This window comes from Podarcis filfolensis, assembly GCF_964270895.1.
Source record: "Podarcis filfolensis genome assembly, chromosome: 5".
NCBI classification, from domain to species: domain Eukaryota; kingdom Metazoa; phylum Chordata; class Lepidosauria; order Squamata; family Lacertidae; genus Podarcis; species Podarcis filfolensis.
Window position 1 is genome coordinate 41054990 of NC_139608.1, and position 17158 is coordinate 41072147.

General features: G+C 47.4%; 2 protein-coding genes across 3 annotated transcripts; one reads left to right on the forward strand and one right to left on the reverse strand.

Moving 5' to 3' along the window:
• Nucleotides 1-1010: 1010 nt before the first annotated feature.
• On the forward strand, nucleotides 1011-3923 carry ATP6V0E2 (ATPase H+ transporting V0 subunit e2). The gene is made up of 4 exons (XM_083615304.1): nucleotides 1011-1283; nucleotides 2061-2108; nucleotides 2787-2908; nucleotides 3401-3923. Exons 1-3 carry the CDS (start codon nucleotides 1180-1182, stop codon nucleotides 2878-2880), a joined length of 246 nt encoding a protein of 81 aa, XP_083471430.1. The 5' UTR covers nucleotides 1011-1179; the 3' UTR covers nucleotides 2881-2908; nucleotides 3401-3923.
• A 397-nt stretch (nucleotides 3924-4320) lies between these two features.
• Nucleotides 4321-17157, reverse strand: ENTPD7 (ectonucleoside triphosphate diphosphohydrolase 7). Of its 2 annotated transcripts, XM_083615224.1 has the most exons (13): nucleotides 16436-17157; nucleotides 16038-16139; nucleotides 14584-14763; nucleotides 10385-10590; nucleotides 10108-10258; nucleotides 8512-8615; nucleotides 7973-8029; nucleotides 7459-7607; nucleotides 7190-7356; nucleotides 6586-6910; nucleotides 6419-6504; nucleotides 6095-6256; nucleotides 4321-5392 (listed from the first exon to the last, which is right to left on the reverse strand). In XM_083615224.1, exons 2-13 carry the CDS (start codon nucleotides 16043-16045, stop codon nucleotides 5164-5166), a joined length of 1824 nt encoding a protein of 607 aa, XP_083471350.1. In that variant the 5' UTR covers nucleotides 16046-16139; nucleotides 16436-17157; the 3' UTR covers nucleotides 4321-5163. The 2 variants fall into 2 exon arrangements, with proteins under 2 accessions (XP_083471350.1, XP_083471351.1); XM_083615225.1 differs by lacking the exons at nucleotides 14584-14763; nucleotides 16038-16139; nucleotides 16436-17157 and adding an exon at nucleotides 12701-12951.
• Nucleotide 17158: the final 1 nt, after the last annotated feature.

A 17158-nucleotide genomic window follows, 5' to 3' on the forward strand; every position in this document is an offset into this window, starting at 1 on the left:
TAAAAAGCCCTATCATGTACCCTACAATTCAGAGTTGTACTACACTACTGCAGTTCCCTACCGCTGCCTCTCGGCAAAATGAGCCTAACATGAAATCAGCCCCAGCCCAGCCTGCTTCAATATTGGTATAATTATGGCAGGTTGGCAGCAGAGTATCTTTTAAAGTGTTTGCAGATGTGGGGGGGGGGTTGCTATGAAATGTGACTTTGAAAGATGATGGGCTACTTACTGTCTTTGCTGCTACATTTTTCTTTTATACATTACTTGCCAGTATTGGATGCCTGAATTGTTTTCAGTGGGGTAGCATTCACTTCACCAGCAGTGAAGACCGGCATGAAAGGCTTTAAACCAAACCCAAGAGCGGAGACACAGGTGTTTCACTCAAGTATTAAATTGGCTAGATCTAGTTTCCTTAATGTCATCCATTGCTTCATTCATTAGCTAGAAACCAATGAATGCGCTTAGTGAGAGCCCGGATACTGAGAGGGGATGGGTGTCAGAAGGAGAAGGAACTGATACTGGTTTCTATGTATTAGTTATGTTGCAGTAATGCAACATTTTTATACATAACATCATATTCGTAAAATTTTCTGATCAGCTTGTTTTCTGTACGCCACTTAGAGGAATTTTTTGTATATTTTAAGTGTTATAGAAATGGCCTAAAATGGATAGAAACCCTGAAAGGTTGGAGGGGTAAGTCTTCTCACAAAATAAAGGTGGAGATTGGTGCCTGCACATTTTTGTTCATATCTGGGTCTACAAATTCTATAACCTTTCTGTAGAGCGGGGGGAGGGGGAGGGGGAGAGTAGAAACCTGTAAATCTGGTGATCATGGCTCATTAGAGGGAGCAACTACCCCAACCCCGGCGGACGCCTATACGATGCCCTTGCCTGCAACGACTCGAGTAAGATTCGACCTGCCTTCTCCGCTCCTCGCAATACACCCTCCGAGGCAGCAGGGGGCGGTACGAAGCAGCTCCATTCGGAACCGAGGCTCCAAAATACGGGGTGGTGAAGGGGGAAAACACCGGGAGGGCGCACGGAGTTCTGATTGGTTGCGGACCGGGCCAGAAGCGAAGGAAGCGACCGGCGGAGAGGCGGAGACTCACCCTTCTTGCGGTCTCGGCGGCGGCGGCCTCTTGTCCTTCATCCCGTCGGCCGCTCCCAACCTGCCTCGCTATGACGGCGCACAGCTTCGCGCTGCCGATCATCCTCTTCTCGGTCTTCTGGGGGCTCGTGGGAATCGCCGGGCCGTGGCTCGTGCCCAAGGGGCCCAACCGCGGGTGAGGCTCCCCGCCCGCGCAGCCTCCGCCCGCCCGATCCATCGCCAGGTCTCCCGGTCATCGCCATCGCCAAATAGATCAATATATAAATTGTGATCTATAATTGCGAGGGAAGGGTGATGGTGGTCCCTGCTAAAGGCTTTGAGAATATCTATATCTATATCTAGATAGATGATTGATTGATAATGTGAGAATGACCTATATATCCAAAAAGATCACTATATAGAGATATTGATATATTGGGAGATGACATCACACACACACACACACACACACACACACACAGCCTTTAGCAGGGACCAGCACCCGCTTCCCCCGCAAGTGCGACACTCGCAGGCTTTCCTTCTCCGCAGCCGCCTTTGGCCTTGAAGGAGGCCCGATCCACGGATGCTGTGAACGGGACTCCGCATCGCTTCAGACTGCCAAGTGGGGGGGAATCACATTTATGAGTGCTACCTCGCGTTGGAAACACCAGCGACCCTGCAAATAGCAAACTAGTATAGCAGCCAAAGGGCTGGGCTAGGGTATTTTTCTCTTATGAACATGGTATATAGGAGCGGGGGTGTGGGAGCAGGGAGGAAGAGCGTTGAGGAGTGCCTGATCTGGGAATCCTTTCTCCTGTGTGACCCCCTTGACTGTTTCAGTAACAGCACAATGCTATCCATGTCTACTCAGAAGTAATTCCCAATATATTCAGTGGGGTTTACTCCCAGGTAAGTAGGGTTAGGGTTGCAGCTTTACTCAATCTTTTTTCTTTTTCATTTTTTCACTTCACAGAGTGATTATTACCATGTTGGTGACCACAGCCATTTCCTGCTATCTCTTGTGAGTATTGTGTAGGGGAGATGGGTTGTGGGTGTAGAGCTGGGTTGTACCCAGCAGGAAACCAACCACCCTCATAACTTTATCTAACTGGCTGCTTCCTGAATATTGGGAATCTAGGAAGGAATCCCAAATAGCAGCAGCTCTCCTGTATGACCACCTTGGAGATGCTCAGGTTTCTTCATGGTTGCCAGGTCCTTATTCTACACATAGGTGCATAAACAGCCTCTTTCATAAAATAAGCTTTTGGGTAATCTTGGATCATGGTACACTGTCTCTTCCAATATGTCTTGGCATCATTCATGCATGATGCTCCCAGGACCCCATATATGAACAAGGAGTGGATTTTGCATCCCATAACAAGCCTTAGACCATCTCTGATCATACACCAAAGCAGTAGACTGTTCTAGCTGCCCTAACATCCTGTCTGGCTCAGCTAGACACTCTCAGCCATAATGCACCAGGGCAGATCTTCTTGTAGTACATTTAAAGAACTAGAAGACTTTGCTCCCTATATTATATATCCCTCCTACAGGGATACTGTCCTCTTTATAAGAATAACTGTTACTTGCAAAAATGACCTAGCAGTTACTTGCAAAATATGACTTTTTGTATTTCAGCACTAGTGCAAAAGGAGTTGTGATCCAGTTTATATGTCTCCTTCCTATCTTTCCCTTGCAGCTGGCTTATAGCACTCCTGGCCCAGGCCAACCCGCTGTTTGGACCCCAGCTGAAGAATGAGACCATCTGGTATGTGCGCTTCCTGTGGGAGTGAACTGGACCACTATCAACCAATTCAACAGGTACTTGCTCTGTCCAGCACTACCTAACCTACCTTACTAACACACAAATACATTACATGCAACTCATTAATAGCTTGTAAGAAAAAGGAATCTAGTTGCTTCCAGTTTACAACGATTCCCTTCCTTGGTTCCTTGCCTGACTCACCTGTCAATGGCATAGCCCAGGGATGGGGAGCTTATGGTTCTCTAGATATTATTGGATTCTGACTCCTATTAGCCCAAGCCAGTATAGCCAGTCAGGGATCATAGTCCAGCCACATGAGAATCACAGGTCCCATCCCTGGCTTAACCAATAGAACCAGAAAGGTACCTGTAATCTGTCTCCAATAGTGTTGCCACTCTGTGGTTCTATAGGACAGGTCACTTTCTCATTGTCTGTAAAAGGTAGCTATGGTAAATCTCAGTGAAAGGGAACAGGTTGATTGTTCCCAGATATCTTCTATCCTGCTGGGGTAAGGTCAATACTAAGAAATCTTTTTCTCTTTTTCCTAGGCTTCCTTCTGAGGCTAGATAACAGCTCCACCCCTTGTCCTTTCCAGTACTAACTCAACGGATCTTTTGTTTGCACTCTAAATTTCCCCACAGCAGTAGGGCCAAGACCCAAACATATGAAGGGACCATTTCACTTGTTTAACCATCTCCCACCTGTTTTAATTGATGCATCTTGGTGGCATCTGCTCTTGGGTTTGATGTTGTAACTAAATGTCCCTCTCGTGGCAGTTAGGGGAAATGTTTGCATTTTGAAAGTCCTGTAACAAACGCTAAGTTTGAATAATTGCTGATGGAGCTCTGGAACACACTCTTGGGCAAGAGACAAGACACCTTCCTTACTTTTACATGGCGATGCTCACCCAATCAATCTGTTCTCTCCCTATCTTTGTCCATTAGCAGTGAAGCTGCTGCACTAGGATGCATTTGCCTAGAATTCCCCCTTCCACTATTATTTATAATGTTGTGTATTTGTATTTATTGAGTGTAAACTGGTATCGTGAAAATAAATTTTTTTAGTATGTGAGCTTTCTTTGTCTTCTGTTAAAGAGATCTGATATGGGGTCCAGAAGTGCTTGAAATTCAGCCAGGGTAATACTCCAGCCTCCATCCATAGCATCTAATTGGTATTGGGCTGAAATCAAAATTGGTGTGTGTTTCCTGACAAGGAGCACTTCAGTAAACTATCTGGGTGGTGTAAGCAACTAAGCCACTGCAAATTTCCAGACTAGGATTTATGATAGTAACCCTATTGTGTTCACGACCATACAGCAATAAAGCAAGTTCTTTTCCTTAGGCCTACAATTGTGGATTGGTTCTCATTCTTGAGCACAGGTGAGAAATTATGGTTTTTACAGCTAGTAAAACCAACCAGCTACACCAACCAACAAGCTTCCAGCACAACTAGCATCAAGAAACTCTGCTTACACAGTTCAGCATAATTTATTGCTACAGTAACTGGAGTTCAAGTATGAAAACAAATTCATAATTTAACTTAGCCCATAGTTGATTGAGTTTATGGGCTAGGTGTTGTTAAAACAAGTACCAGGGACAGCGTTCCACAGTGCAAGGTGGTCTTCTGTGAAACTTGGAACTGCTGGAAGCCCCAGTGCTAGGACAACAGCACTGAGACACACTGAATGATGGATAAATGTGGGATTTGAAAGGAGTGTGTGCAAAATGTATTTGTGGGGAGGAGTGTGAAGGAAGGCAGCAAATTATCTGCCTTGGTTTTTTTAAAAGGTTATTTCTTACCCTCAAGGAATCCTGTTTGCACGACTCCTTTTTTGGTCCTATCACAGACATCAACAGAAGTAGCGGGGCGGGGGGGAGGCGTGCTTATAGTAAAGCACCAGAAAGAACCACTTTCTTTCCTTTTGCGGGAGAGCTGTCCAGTTCTTGGCCACACAAGGTCCTTCTCCCCCCTTCCTGAGTAAATCAAGTTTCTTTGGTCACTTTCAGCTATGCTGCCTTTTGCCCACTGTCAAGGGTAACAGAGATCAGCTTCCCTTGCCTCACAGCACCTGCAGTGTGATTCTCCTCCAGTGACTGGGGATTTCAGCCACGGAGGAAAATCTAGAGTCCATTAGGGTTGAGCGGCTTGGGTTAGGGGCAAGTCTGAGCAGACACTGTTTAGGCCCTGGGGTTGGGCTGGAGTCCTGCAGAATTCCGGACTAGCCCGCAAGAGAATCACAGCTTCTGGCCCATTAAAAGCCAATGCCAATAGGGCAGACATGGAGAGAGTTCACTGAGAGGTAGTTCTTTTGTCAGGAGGCTGCCTCCTGTGCTGGCAGCGGCACCACTTCTGCTAGCCACAGCAGGTCCAGCTGTGCCACGTGCAACTGCTTCTGGTGGATGCGGCGCAGACGGAAGAGGTAGAGTCCAATTGCAAGCATCACCACAAGAATGCACACAAAGAAAAGATAGTGGTTATAAACAAAGGAGAGACGGAGCCAAGGGCTGCGAGGTTGGTGGATGCTCTCCTGGCGGAGATCCCTAAAAAACAGAAAAATCAGTCTGAAGTTGAAATGTGAAGCTGCGCTAAGCTTGAATCTCTTGCAACTAGCAGACAAAGAAGCCTTCCAGATACTGCAGTAAGTATGATTCCCAAATACCTGGCTTTTCTCAGGCCTATGCCCTACAGACCATTTGTAAATAGATGAGAGGTGTCAAAAACATAGGTTTAGTTTTTTAACATTTAAGACACCATGTTACTGATAAAGGATCAACTTCCTTTTCACGCAGGCTCTGTGCTTCATTGAGAGTGCATTTAATGTCTCTCCTTTAGGTACCTCTTAAAAACAAACCAGGTCTCTGCATGCCTCTGCTTTCTCCTTCTCTGTTTTTTTCAGAAAAGCACTGCTGGCAGATCACTTGCTTTCTCAAGTTTAAAAAATGAATCTTCGGACTTTAAACACAGAGTACTGAACTCTTCCATGTTTCAAGCTCAATCCTATGCATGCTTATTGAGAGTAAGCCTCCTCATGTTGAACTCTGTGAGGCTTACTCCCAGGTTCACATATTAAGATGACTGAACACTCTAATTAGGGCTAGAAAACCGGCATTTTACTCCTAGTCAAGCGCCATGGTCCAGTTCTTTACTGAAGACCTTGTTTGAAAGACTGATTCTGAAGTAACCAAAAGAACTCTACCACTCTTAAGATGAGAAAACACACAGTGGACAACAATTTAGATTACCTGAGTGGCAGGAAGCGAGTTTTATAGAGAATGGCTCCCAGTGTCCATTGTACCTCACGATCATACACCAACTGGGCTGTGCGCAGACCAGAATAATCCTTGGGGAAATGAAAGCCTTCGTGTAGGACTTGGTGCATCCATGCTGATTTGAAGCACTGGTACCTGCAAGCAGAGCATAGAGACTCCATCACAAATACGCTGGACTGAGGCTCATCAGTTGAGAAGACTGCTGGGGGGCAATCTTACCCCCACCCCTTCACCGTCCATGGAAGAAGAGTTAAGGACCAAGCACATTCTCTGTGAAAGGGAAGAATGGATTCTTACTTGACACGGTGCAGGTCTGCATGTGCTGAGTATAGATGGTCTCGGAACCTCTGGCTCAGTACGGACCAGCTCAGACTGCAATAATCCTGGAAGGAGGCAAAAGACATGAGTGGGCACAGAAACAACACCCCCTATCCTGGCAAAGTGATCACATACTTTAGAGTCACCTGGGCAGCGCGTGTGAACGTGGGCATGTGGTACAGTCCTCCCAGGCGCAGCACATCTTCGGTACAGTAGTAGAATTCAGAGAACCCATAGAATTCGCTGTTAACAAAGTCAATTGGTGCCTGATAGGTGTTGCGCAGAGACACCGTGGTTCTGTTGTCTCCCGCCAGCAGGAGGCGCACTTGCTTCGCGCACGACTGCCAGTCCCCCTGGCCCTTGATGTGCAGGGTCTGTCCGCCATGCTCCACAACATCCTCCAGTCCCACAGGCAGGCAGGGGTCCAAGACGGGCACCCCAGCATTTGCGCCGAGCTGCTCACCCTGCAACCTGCAACGAGAGCCTAAGCTTCAGGGTTGGGAAAACACAGACATCCCCAGGGGCAAGTTATGATTGGTGAGTTCTTCTGTGCCACCCTGAAACAGGCTAGAGGTATGCATGCGGACCATCAAAAACTTCTCCCGTTGATCTCATCACTCAGGGAGCCTGCCTCCTACAAATAAACACACACCCTCTCCCAGGCTGCCACTCCTTGAACTTCTGGGGGCAGTGGAATCCAGAGCTGCCTTTAGCCAGACCTTTTGAAACCTGGCAGCATTAGGACATCACCTGTTGCGGGTGGTGGTCTGATTCAGCACCAGCTCTTCATAGCGCTGTCGGGCGTAGTTGCCCCCAAAGCCCAGGAAGGTGCTGACGTAGACTCGGTACACGTGCTTCGTGTGTTGCATGTCACAGCCAAGGTTGAAATCAGCAAGCAGGCTCTTGGCAGCTTCCTCCTGTCAGTAGCAGAGGGGAGGGTGGCAGGGGGAGGGAGAGAGGGAGTAAGAAACAGTGCCCAACCTGGACCATAGCACATATTTCCTTCCCAAGCTACACACCTCCTGCGGGGAAGAGAAGGACGTGGAAGTCGGCACCTCATAGGCGATTTGCAGAGAGGCACCTCCCATGTCAAGGATCCCAACGGTCCTCTTTCGCACCAGGGTTTCTTCCTGGCCAGCCAGGGTCACAGAAATCACTGCATCTTCCTCTACAATCCCGGAGGGAGGGAGAGAAAGAGAAAGAGAGAGTTTCCAAAGCAATGGAAAATGGAGGTGGAAGATGGCACATCCCCATACCTCTTGGGCTGAACACTAGAAATGTCTAGGGTTTGAGGGGGCAGAAGTTAGGGAAGAAGTGGGGATCAGCTCTAGTCTCTCTTGCTCACCTTCACTCCTGCTAAACTGCAGAATGGGAAGGGGCCTTAGGTCAGGTCATGTGGGAAAGCCAAATCTCCATTCCTGCTGGGAATCGAGCAAACTGTGCTGGAGAGTCCCTCACTCAAGAGGGAACTGAGCCAAAAGAGAAAACTTCTACCTACCCATTCAACTCCACTGTCCCTTCCCGCAGTCTCACCTTCTTCGTGGTCAAATCTTCCCAATACAAAGTTGATGCCTATCCAAGAATAGACTCCTGGGAAATTGGGGGTGGGGGAAGAAAGAGAATCAAGAGCAGTGTTGGGTTCCTTGAAGGTACAGGACTTGAGTAGCACCCTGTGAAGTTTGAGGGGAGGGAACAACCCCAAGGGATGGGCACCGCCAACAGCAAGTTAAGCTGGTGTAACAGCTAGCTAAGCCCCCAGATCCTGCGCAGTGCTGCCTCACTACCTACCTTCCCCCCTCTCTCCCTTCACCCTTTGCCAAACTCCCTAAGATAATAACAACAACAACAACAACAACAATAATAATTATAATATTTTTTTATTTATACCCCGCCCGCCCCAGCCAAGGCCGGGCTCAGGGCGGCTAACAAGCAATAATAAAAACAAGTTGAATGAATACAACTTAAAAACAAAATTAAAAGACAACATTAAAATATTGAAACATTAAAATATTAAAATGCAGCCTCATCACAGTGATGACGGAGTGAGTGAGCCTTTCTGGCCCAATACCTACCTTCTTGCTTCCCAGAGATCACTTCTGCCTGAGATTCTGAGAAGAGGAAATCAAATTCCAAGGGCACATCCCTCACCAGGTCCGCCAGGATGGCCGTCTGCTGCCTGCGAAGATCCACAAGCAGACAAACTGAGCAGCTCCCATTTCTTTGTACTGAAATATAACGAGCCCCCCTCTCCACTGCTCCTTTGCTGAATGGCCAAGATGTCTAAACAGCAGACTCCACCTCATTTCAAAAACCCGCCCTTTTGTCCCCCTGTGCAAGTCACCCTTCTCACTTGGTCTCTTTCCAGCCACGAATTTGCAAATACTCACACAACTTCATAAGCAGGACTTAATTTTTAGCTCCACTTGGGGTGGAGATGACCCATTGCTCACTATCAAGTTAGGGAACCCTGTGTGGGAATGTTGTGGATAGTAGGAGAGGATATATTGATTAAATATTATCCTTCCTCATTCACGTTAGTGAGCTAGTCTCCACCCCCATCGTTCAGCCCGGACGCTGCAGTCCAGCGCCGAGGGCCTTCTGGCGGTTCCCTCACTGCAAGAAGTGAGGTTACAGGGAACCAGGAAGAGGGCCTTCTCGGTAGTGGTGCCCACCCTGTGGAACACCTTGACATCTGAAGGCAGCCCTGTTTAGGGAAGTTTGTAATGTTTGAAGTTTTATTCTGTTTTTAATGTTCTGTTTAATGTTTGACCAAACTGCGGGAGGCAGTGGAAGACAGAAGTGCCTGGCGTGCTCTGGTCCATGAGGTCACGAAGAGTCAGACACGACTAAATGACTAAACAATAACAATGTTCTGTTGAAAGCCACCCAGAGTGGGTGGGGAAACCCAGCCAGATGGGCGGGTAGAAATAAATTTATTATTATTATTATTATTATTATTATTATTATTATTATTATTACTAGTAGCAGAGCACATTCCCTTGCACATTGCTGGAAGCTAGTTGATGGATTCGTTAGAATCATTTGAATTGAGCAATCCAGTCTGGCTTGTCCAGATTGGATTGTTCCTGGTAAATTTCCCCTTTAGTTCCCTCTTAAAAACAATACTGACATGACAGTCTTCTTTTAAAAGTAATGATAAAGTTTACTTACATTCAGTTCACAGTATTGTCCTGAAGGCAGGCTTTATTTTGTAGTCACAGTTACAGTTGTAGAGAAAAAAAAGTCTGAGCTAGGTCTCAGACTTTCTACCTTGTGGCTTCCATCCTCTGTAAGAATGAGCCATGTGCTGCTGGCTAACAGCCAGCAGATGTGTCGCAAAAGAGCAGCAAAAGAGGTAGATGGCTGCGTGACTGCCCTTTTATAGGGTCTGCTAGGGTCACACCTATCTACCTGGTCGCACACAGGGGGAGGATGCTCCAGAGCAGGTATGACAGGAAATCCTCCCTGTCTGGAGCAACATTCCCATGTGTCCACTCTAGGAAACAGGAAATGTTGTATTTGACTGCTACAGTGAAGATACACCCCACACCCTGTCCCTTTCCACTTCAGGATGCAAGTCCACCTGTAGCTCCAAGAGTCCCAGCACTTCCTGCTCCCCAGTCCCAAGCCTACTCTGCTCAGGTCTTGGAAAAATACAGCTCACTCACCAGTCAGGCAGCAGCCTCATTCCTGCAGTACACAAAATGTAGAGGGGAGTCTCCTTGTGCTTGGTACTGGGCACATAGGCAGCAGCAAAGCTGAGCAGCGGCCTGATGTAGTCACTAGCTTTGTCTGGAGTGGCTGCCAGAGTAGAGATCCCTGTACAATGAAAAGGGAATATTCCCTCAGCTGCCATCTCTACAGAACAACTCTGCCCACCTCCAGGTGCTTGGTGCTTGTGGGTTCACAGCCACCAACAAAAACGGCATTTGGAAATCTCCAAACCTGGCTTGATCTTCTTGACAACAGGCTGGCCGTTACGGTCTCGCATCTGCCGGATGTCCAGCAGGTCGTGCGGATTCCCATTGTGTGGTGGCCAAAAGTATACAAAGACTCGGGACCCGCTGCTCCCGCAATCAATAACCACCCCGTAATTCAGAGATGGGTTATTTGTGTCCGTTGCCTCCAAGGTATGAAACCGTTCCAGGTACCTGCAAGGGGAATGAGGAAGATTTGGAGTTAAGAGACAGAGACCAGACCAAACAGTCTTCACACCCCTAAAAGAAAAAGGCAGATCCAGCATTCCATAGAATGCCTGCTCTGCTCTTTCAGAGGCTGTCTATTATCGCACAACAGAAATAATAGGAATTACAGGAACACAAAATGCCTATATCACTTCTCCATAAATGCTTCAAGCGATGCTGACCCAGCATGTGCATCCAGTCCCTGCGGAGGCTCTCGTCCCCCCTTCTAGAAACCAGATGAAAGTTATTGGAATCCCCCTAGGCACTGGCTTCAGCTCCCCAAGAACCGGAGAACTGAAGTAGACATCCCAACCCACCCACTTTGTGCCATTTCATCGGTGCAATCAGAAAAAAGGACTGAGAGACCACAGCATGTCCAGCCATTAAGAAGAAAGCTAACCAAATTAGTGGGTTTTGCAGATCCATTAGACAGAGGATTCATGCCACCACAGTTCTTATTGATCCTGCTCCCCTTTCTGGTGCTGAAGGAAATTCTGGCTCAGTCAGCACAGCCTCTGCTGCTTCCCTCACCCAGCAGCAGCAGTGGTGGAACAAAGCAAGGGTTTGAAGAAGGCCATCCCACGGCCAACTGCCATAGGGCCAAATGTTCCAACATCCTGACTTTTGCAGAAGAGGGCATAGATTCCCTGGGCACTCAGCTAGAGCAGCAGCTCTCACAAATGCCATGCACCATCCCAAGTATTCCAGTTGGATTTCCCCATGGACACAGGAGCCAAGAGATGCACAAATACAATTGCATCTTATCTAAGAGGGAGGAGAAGCCAGACCTATCACAGACAGAAGGTCAGGTCACAAAAGTTAAGGCATAAGCTACTATATCAGTCTTTGTTTACATCTGTTAATCAGCATTCACGGAAGGAGGAAAGGGCGAAGGAAGAGGAGAAGCAGGAAGACCCAAGGCCTGCCATGTGGTAGGACTACCATGGCTGAGGCAGTGCCAGGCCCCCTAAACTGTGTCAGGTGGGACAAGAAGTTGATCAGAGTCTGAGTTCCAGAGGAGCCATTGAATGTCATATTATTTGAGTACAGTAATTGGTAGTCTGTCCCAACAAGAAAATTCTGTCCAATCCACATCACATTGAAAAAATAAAAGCCATGCAGCTAAATGCATCTTGTAGTATCAGCTCTGCTCTTGAAGGAAGAGGCACAAGCATTGGTCCCAGGTCCAGCAATGAACCTGCTGAAGGTAAGCTGGTGTGCATCTGATGAATGGCTGGGGTAACCCAGCCAGATGAGCAGGGCATTATTATGATTATTATTATTGCCAGGATGGGCTCACCTTGGATTCCTATATATGCCACCTTGAGTTCCACGATGAAAGAAAAGCAGGATATACCGTACATTCCATAATTAATAAATATAATTACTGCAGGATGTTATGCAAATAAATGCTGGATGTTACTGGATATTATGCAAACAAAAGCTGCAGCAGAAATGCCCTTTTAAAATTAAAGGCAAGTTGCTACCTGCCATAAGGGAAGCTGAGAGAATGTATACAATGTGAATGTATAGTTTAGAGGAAATGTGAATTTAAAAGTAATTACCAATCTCTCCTTTGGTCTGAAAATGACTTGTTTAAGGTGGTTGTCAAATGCAAATAGCTGGCTTTTGCCAAAACATTTACCCTACCTTTATCTTAATGGCCCATTTTAAAGTGATAACATCAACAAGTCTAGACTTGTTAATCTTATAAAGAACCGCAGCTGGAGAGACCCTCTTTAGCATATCAAATAAAATTTTGGCTTCAGAGGAAGTACTGTCATTTTCCAGCAGACCATGAGAAGTCTGGTTCAGATTGGGGGATCCTAACTTAGAATCTTAAAACTATCCCTTTATTTCTTAAGATGCAACTGGGGGACAGGCAGTATTGCCTACAGAAAATCAAAAGCTTTCATCTTGACTTAAAGAACTGCTCTTTGTCATCTTATGGACAGAAATGTAAATAATTACTTCCTAGTTTAGTAATTTTTAAGTCTTAGTAATCTGCCAAGCATATTTAACACCAACGAAGAACCAGTTAGTAATGTTAAGAAGTTTTGTTGTTGTTGTTTTTTACCTTTTGTTTTCTTTATGAGTTGCTTGTTGTCTTTTATGCTTTCCTATCTCTCTGGTGTTATATTTACTGACAACTTCCTTTCTTTAGGAACAGCAGACTGGTGTTAATACTTCAAGTCACACATCTAGTCATTTTGAAATTTTACTCATCTTAAGAGGAGTGGGTATAGGGAAAAGTGAGGTATCTGAAGTGGGAAGCCTCTTCTCCTCATGGCAGTTCCTTGTGCGATTTAGAAGTCTGCTAAATCAGGACTTCACACACAGAGAAAGAGAGAGAAAGAGAGAAAGAGAGAGAGAGAGAGAGAGAGAGAAAGCTCTGAACTTTGTACAGATGATGCTGTGGAGAGACTTTGGCAGCACAGTTCTCCAGCTTCTCCTCACATGTCTGCTTACATGTGAAGCCTGAATACCCAAACAGGGACTGTGTAAAAGAAGGTGGGCAAACCAGTTCAAGCAACTGCTTCTGTGCCAGATACCTCACACTTTCCAACTGCAGAACATCAACTGGCAGCAGAATTGCCAGTCCCTGTGCAAACGTACTGGAGCATTATATGTGTGGGTTGGGAATCATTTAAGGGCAAAATTTGGGACTTCCCATCAGTTAAACCTTGGGTTCTTATGTTGACACGCTGACAGTCCTTCGTTCCCAACATTTCACTAAATGAAGAGCGCCAACAGAAGCCCTGTGAAAGCACTGCCCGGCAGGACTAGCGCAGCATCTTCCTCCTCCCCCTCCAGCTTAAAAGGGCTTCAGCCTTTGTTGGTGGGAAAATGCCAGCTGAACTCAGTCCACGTAGCTTCTTCCCATCACTCCCATTTTGTTGTTAGATGGGAACTGTGAAATATGCCCTGCCATTTCCTCTGCAGTTTTTTCCATCAAGCATCTCCTTTTCTACTGCTATATTTGTGTTACACAAAAAAATGCAGAACAATATGCCCAATTTTGTAATCCAAGACCGGGATTGTAGAAGAACAGAGGGGAAAGGGGGTGGATAGTAGGACTTTGTGTGCCATAGAAACTGCCACCTTGTTTGGTGCCACTAACTCCCCCCTTCCCCATAGTTTCCCCAGGAAACCAGATTCTACATTATGCGTAGCATGTATAGCAAGGGTGAGGAACCTGCCCCCCCCACCAGGTGGTGTTAGGACTCCCAACTCCTGTTAGTAACAGTGACCATTGTCAATTGTCAGGAACAATGAGCCTTGTAGTCCAACATCTAGAGCAGGGGTAGCTACCCTTGGCTCTCCATATGTTGATGAACTTCAGTTCCCATCATCCCCAGCTATTGGTCATGTTGGCTAGGCATGATGGGATCTGGGAGTCCAGCAACACCCAAAGTACAGAATAATCTTAGCTTTGATTAAAAGGCACACAGTACTTTCTGACCCTGAAGACACCTAATATACGCCATACAGCATAGCACTTTCCTTTAGGGTTGGTTTCATTTCATGCATAAACTAATTTGTCTTGCTGGACAATTGCTTCCTTAAACCCATTTCATTTCCTGCAGCTCTCCTCCATTTTAGAGCAGGAAAAAAATAATTATATCTGGCTTTATCTCACAAAGATGTGCAAAAAGGGTATTTTGTGCTACTGTAGCTTACTTTAGAACATACTGTTTTTCAGAAGTCTGTTGGCTGCCCTAGCTGTCTCAGAGCAGTAGTGTGCTGTATTCTTAACTAATCTCTCTATGTGTTTTGTAGGGTACAAAGTGGCCTTTTTGCCTATATGAACAAGCCATTTCAGAAGCAATTAATTTAGAATGCTTTGCTAAAGTTTAGCTAACTTGGAAATGCAAGCAATGGAAGTCGACTGACTCCTTTGAAAGCATCTTTTTGCCTTATCTCAGCATACTTCATGCCAGTGCCGTCACATTCACCCACCTTTCAGACTGCCAGTCCCGAGAACTAGTTTTCCAACGCCATAGATTTGTGATTCCCACAAGTAGCAAAATACTGGCTGCAAGTAAGAGGCCCAGCAGGCCCAGCCGCTGACGGAGACAAAGGCTCACTGAAGGCACTGTGAAGTGCCAAGATGCTGGACACAGGCAGGAAAAACTGATCCTGGAAGAGGGGATAAATCAGATTAAACAGTTGTTAAACGTCTAGCAAAGCCTCATCAGTCAGCCACAGGTACTTGCCAACAAAATGATCTTAGAAATCCAAGTGCTAAAGCTTCCAATGTACACAGCTAAACCAGCTTAGCCTACAGCTGGAAGTTTGGAACAGGAAGATCCTTCTTCCAAAGCAGCTGGGAATGTAACAAGGAGCAGATGGGACCCATGTGAGTACTGAGTGCTGCAGTCTGAAAAGGACATTTTAATGGCATTGGCAACCTTGCATCTAAACAAGCCTATTGACTCAGCCAGCAATAGCTTGCAATTAATCACCAACAATGCAAGCCTATGCATGTTCATTCAGAAGTACATCCTACTATATTCATTGGGCTTACTCCCCGGGATTGCAGCCATAATCATTAACACAGATTTGTGGCATGGCACGCATGACGTACATTGTACATTTTCAATCTTTCCTAACTTGCAGGTGAATCTCTGCTACTCTGTTCTTCGTTCCCACTTCCCCTTTCCCAACCATTCATTTGGGACTTGAATAATAATGGGGTTAAAGTGCTGGGAAACAATCACAGATACTCTGCAGAGACTATGTGGAAACACTCAGGCTGCCCTTCTACCCTGCACCGATTAGCACCAAGCTGTGATCTTTGAACTTAAGTGGCTGCTAGCCAGGTTGGCTGTAACAGCAGAGGTTTTTAAGACATACCAGCCTCACAGAGGGAGCAAGGGAAGAGGCTGACAGCGTCACTGTAACTAGGGTCATCAGGGGAAAGGGAGCAGAAGAGAAGAGTAGATAACGCTGTGTGTATCCCAATCTCTGAGCGGCAAGAGAAGATCGTGCCATGAGAACAAATCAAAAGGCAACGCCAAAGCTTTCAGGAAGAATCCCTGCAGCAAAGCTGTTCTAAATGCAAAACCCCTGTCCCAAAGCCATGCCAATCAACACGCAATCTCGAACCCAGATCAGTGCTGGGCTATATCTGGTTTTCAGATCAAGAGTTCTTTGTTGAGATCCTTCCATTTCTTTGTTGGTCTCCCCCTGCGCTTGTGGGTCAGGGGTCTCAAACTCCAGGCCCCAAGGCTCCCACAGCGCACCTGCTCTTCCAGTGGCATCAAGGTCGCCACCGCCCTGCCTAGCAGCCGGGAAGCAGCCCACGCCCACGGGGTACGACGACGAGGAGGAGGAGGAGGAGGAAGCCGGCAACGCCGGAAAGGAGACCGTGTGGGCAATTCGTTGTGGGACCCGCGATCCCATCACCTCACCTGGCCATGTGCTCGCCCCGCAGTCTGTCAGCTTCCAGTGCGGGTCCCAGGAGGAAGTAGCATCTCTTTCGGCTCCTCCAAGTTGCGGGATGATCCTGAACCCTGAAAAAGGAAGGAAGAGAGGGAGTGGTTAAACCAGGGATCAGCGCCGACGACCTTCCCGCCTCTACCCCCTGAAAGGGCCACAAAATTGGTCCTTTAATTAATGCTCCACATTTCATCCCATGCTGAGATCAGCTTCACAGAGAGAGAGAGAGAGAGAGAGAGAGAGAGAGAGAGAGAGAGAGAGAGACGCGCCTCTGGCCGCAGAGCAGGCTCCTCCGCCCGGCAGTGCCGCGGTTCCCCTTCCACACAGGCAGCGCTCCTTTCCCCCCGCTTCCCCGGAGAGCCCGACTTACCGCTTCCTTCGCCCCGCGCTCGCCGTCCGGCGCCACGACTTCGTCGGCCCTTTGCTCCAGCCACGTCCCCAGGGCGACCGGGCTGGGCGGCAGCCAATGGCAGAGCCCGGGTAAGGTTGACGCAACGGAACCGAGTCGGCCTGGGCTCCGCCTCCCGCGGCGGGCAGCCAACCAGCTGCGCTTTCCGAAGGGCACGCCGCGCTTTCCAGGACGGGACCCGATACTCTCCTCAAGTGTCATTCAGTAATTTCCAGCACGTCACAAGCTCTGGGCCAACCCGGCGAGGGTCATTCGGGCGGGTTTTCGTTACGTCATGCGTATATTGCCCAATTCGTAGGCCCAAGGGTGGCTTTTCAACGTACACCTCCTTTTTTTTTGTGGGCCTCGTCTTCGCCGGAACGCGCAGGCGCCCTGTTGCCCATTCGCAGCCCCCAGTCAACTCTCACACTGCATGTTTGGTCCACCAATGTACAGGCATATTCTTCCCACGGCAACGTCATCACTGAAAGCAAGCCAACCAACATCCACAAACAAACCCCACGCACCATAGAAAACTGCGCAGCCTTATTACAAGCCTGTCAGTTTGAACGGCAGGCATCGTAGCCAATACCTTTCTCCTTTTCCTCACGTATCTTGAATAAAGCGGAAAAGTAGCCAATCGGGTGAGGAACGAACGAAAGGTCAAAGAGGTATTGCCCAATATCCTCTCTGGATAGGCGGGAG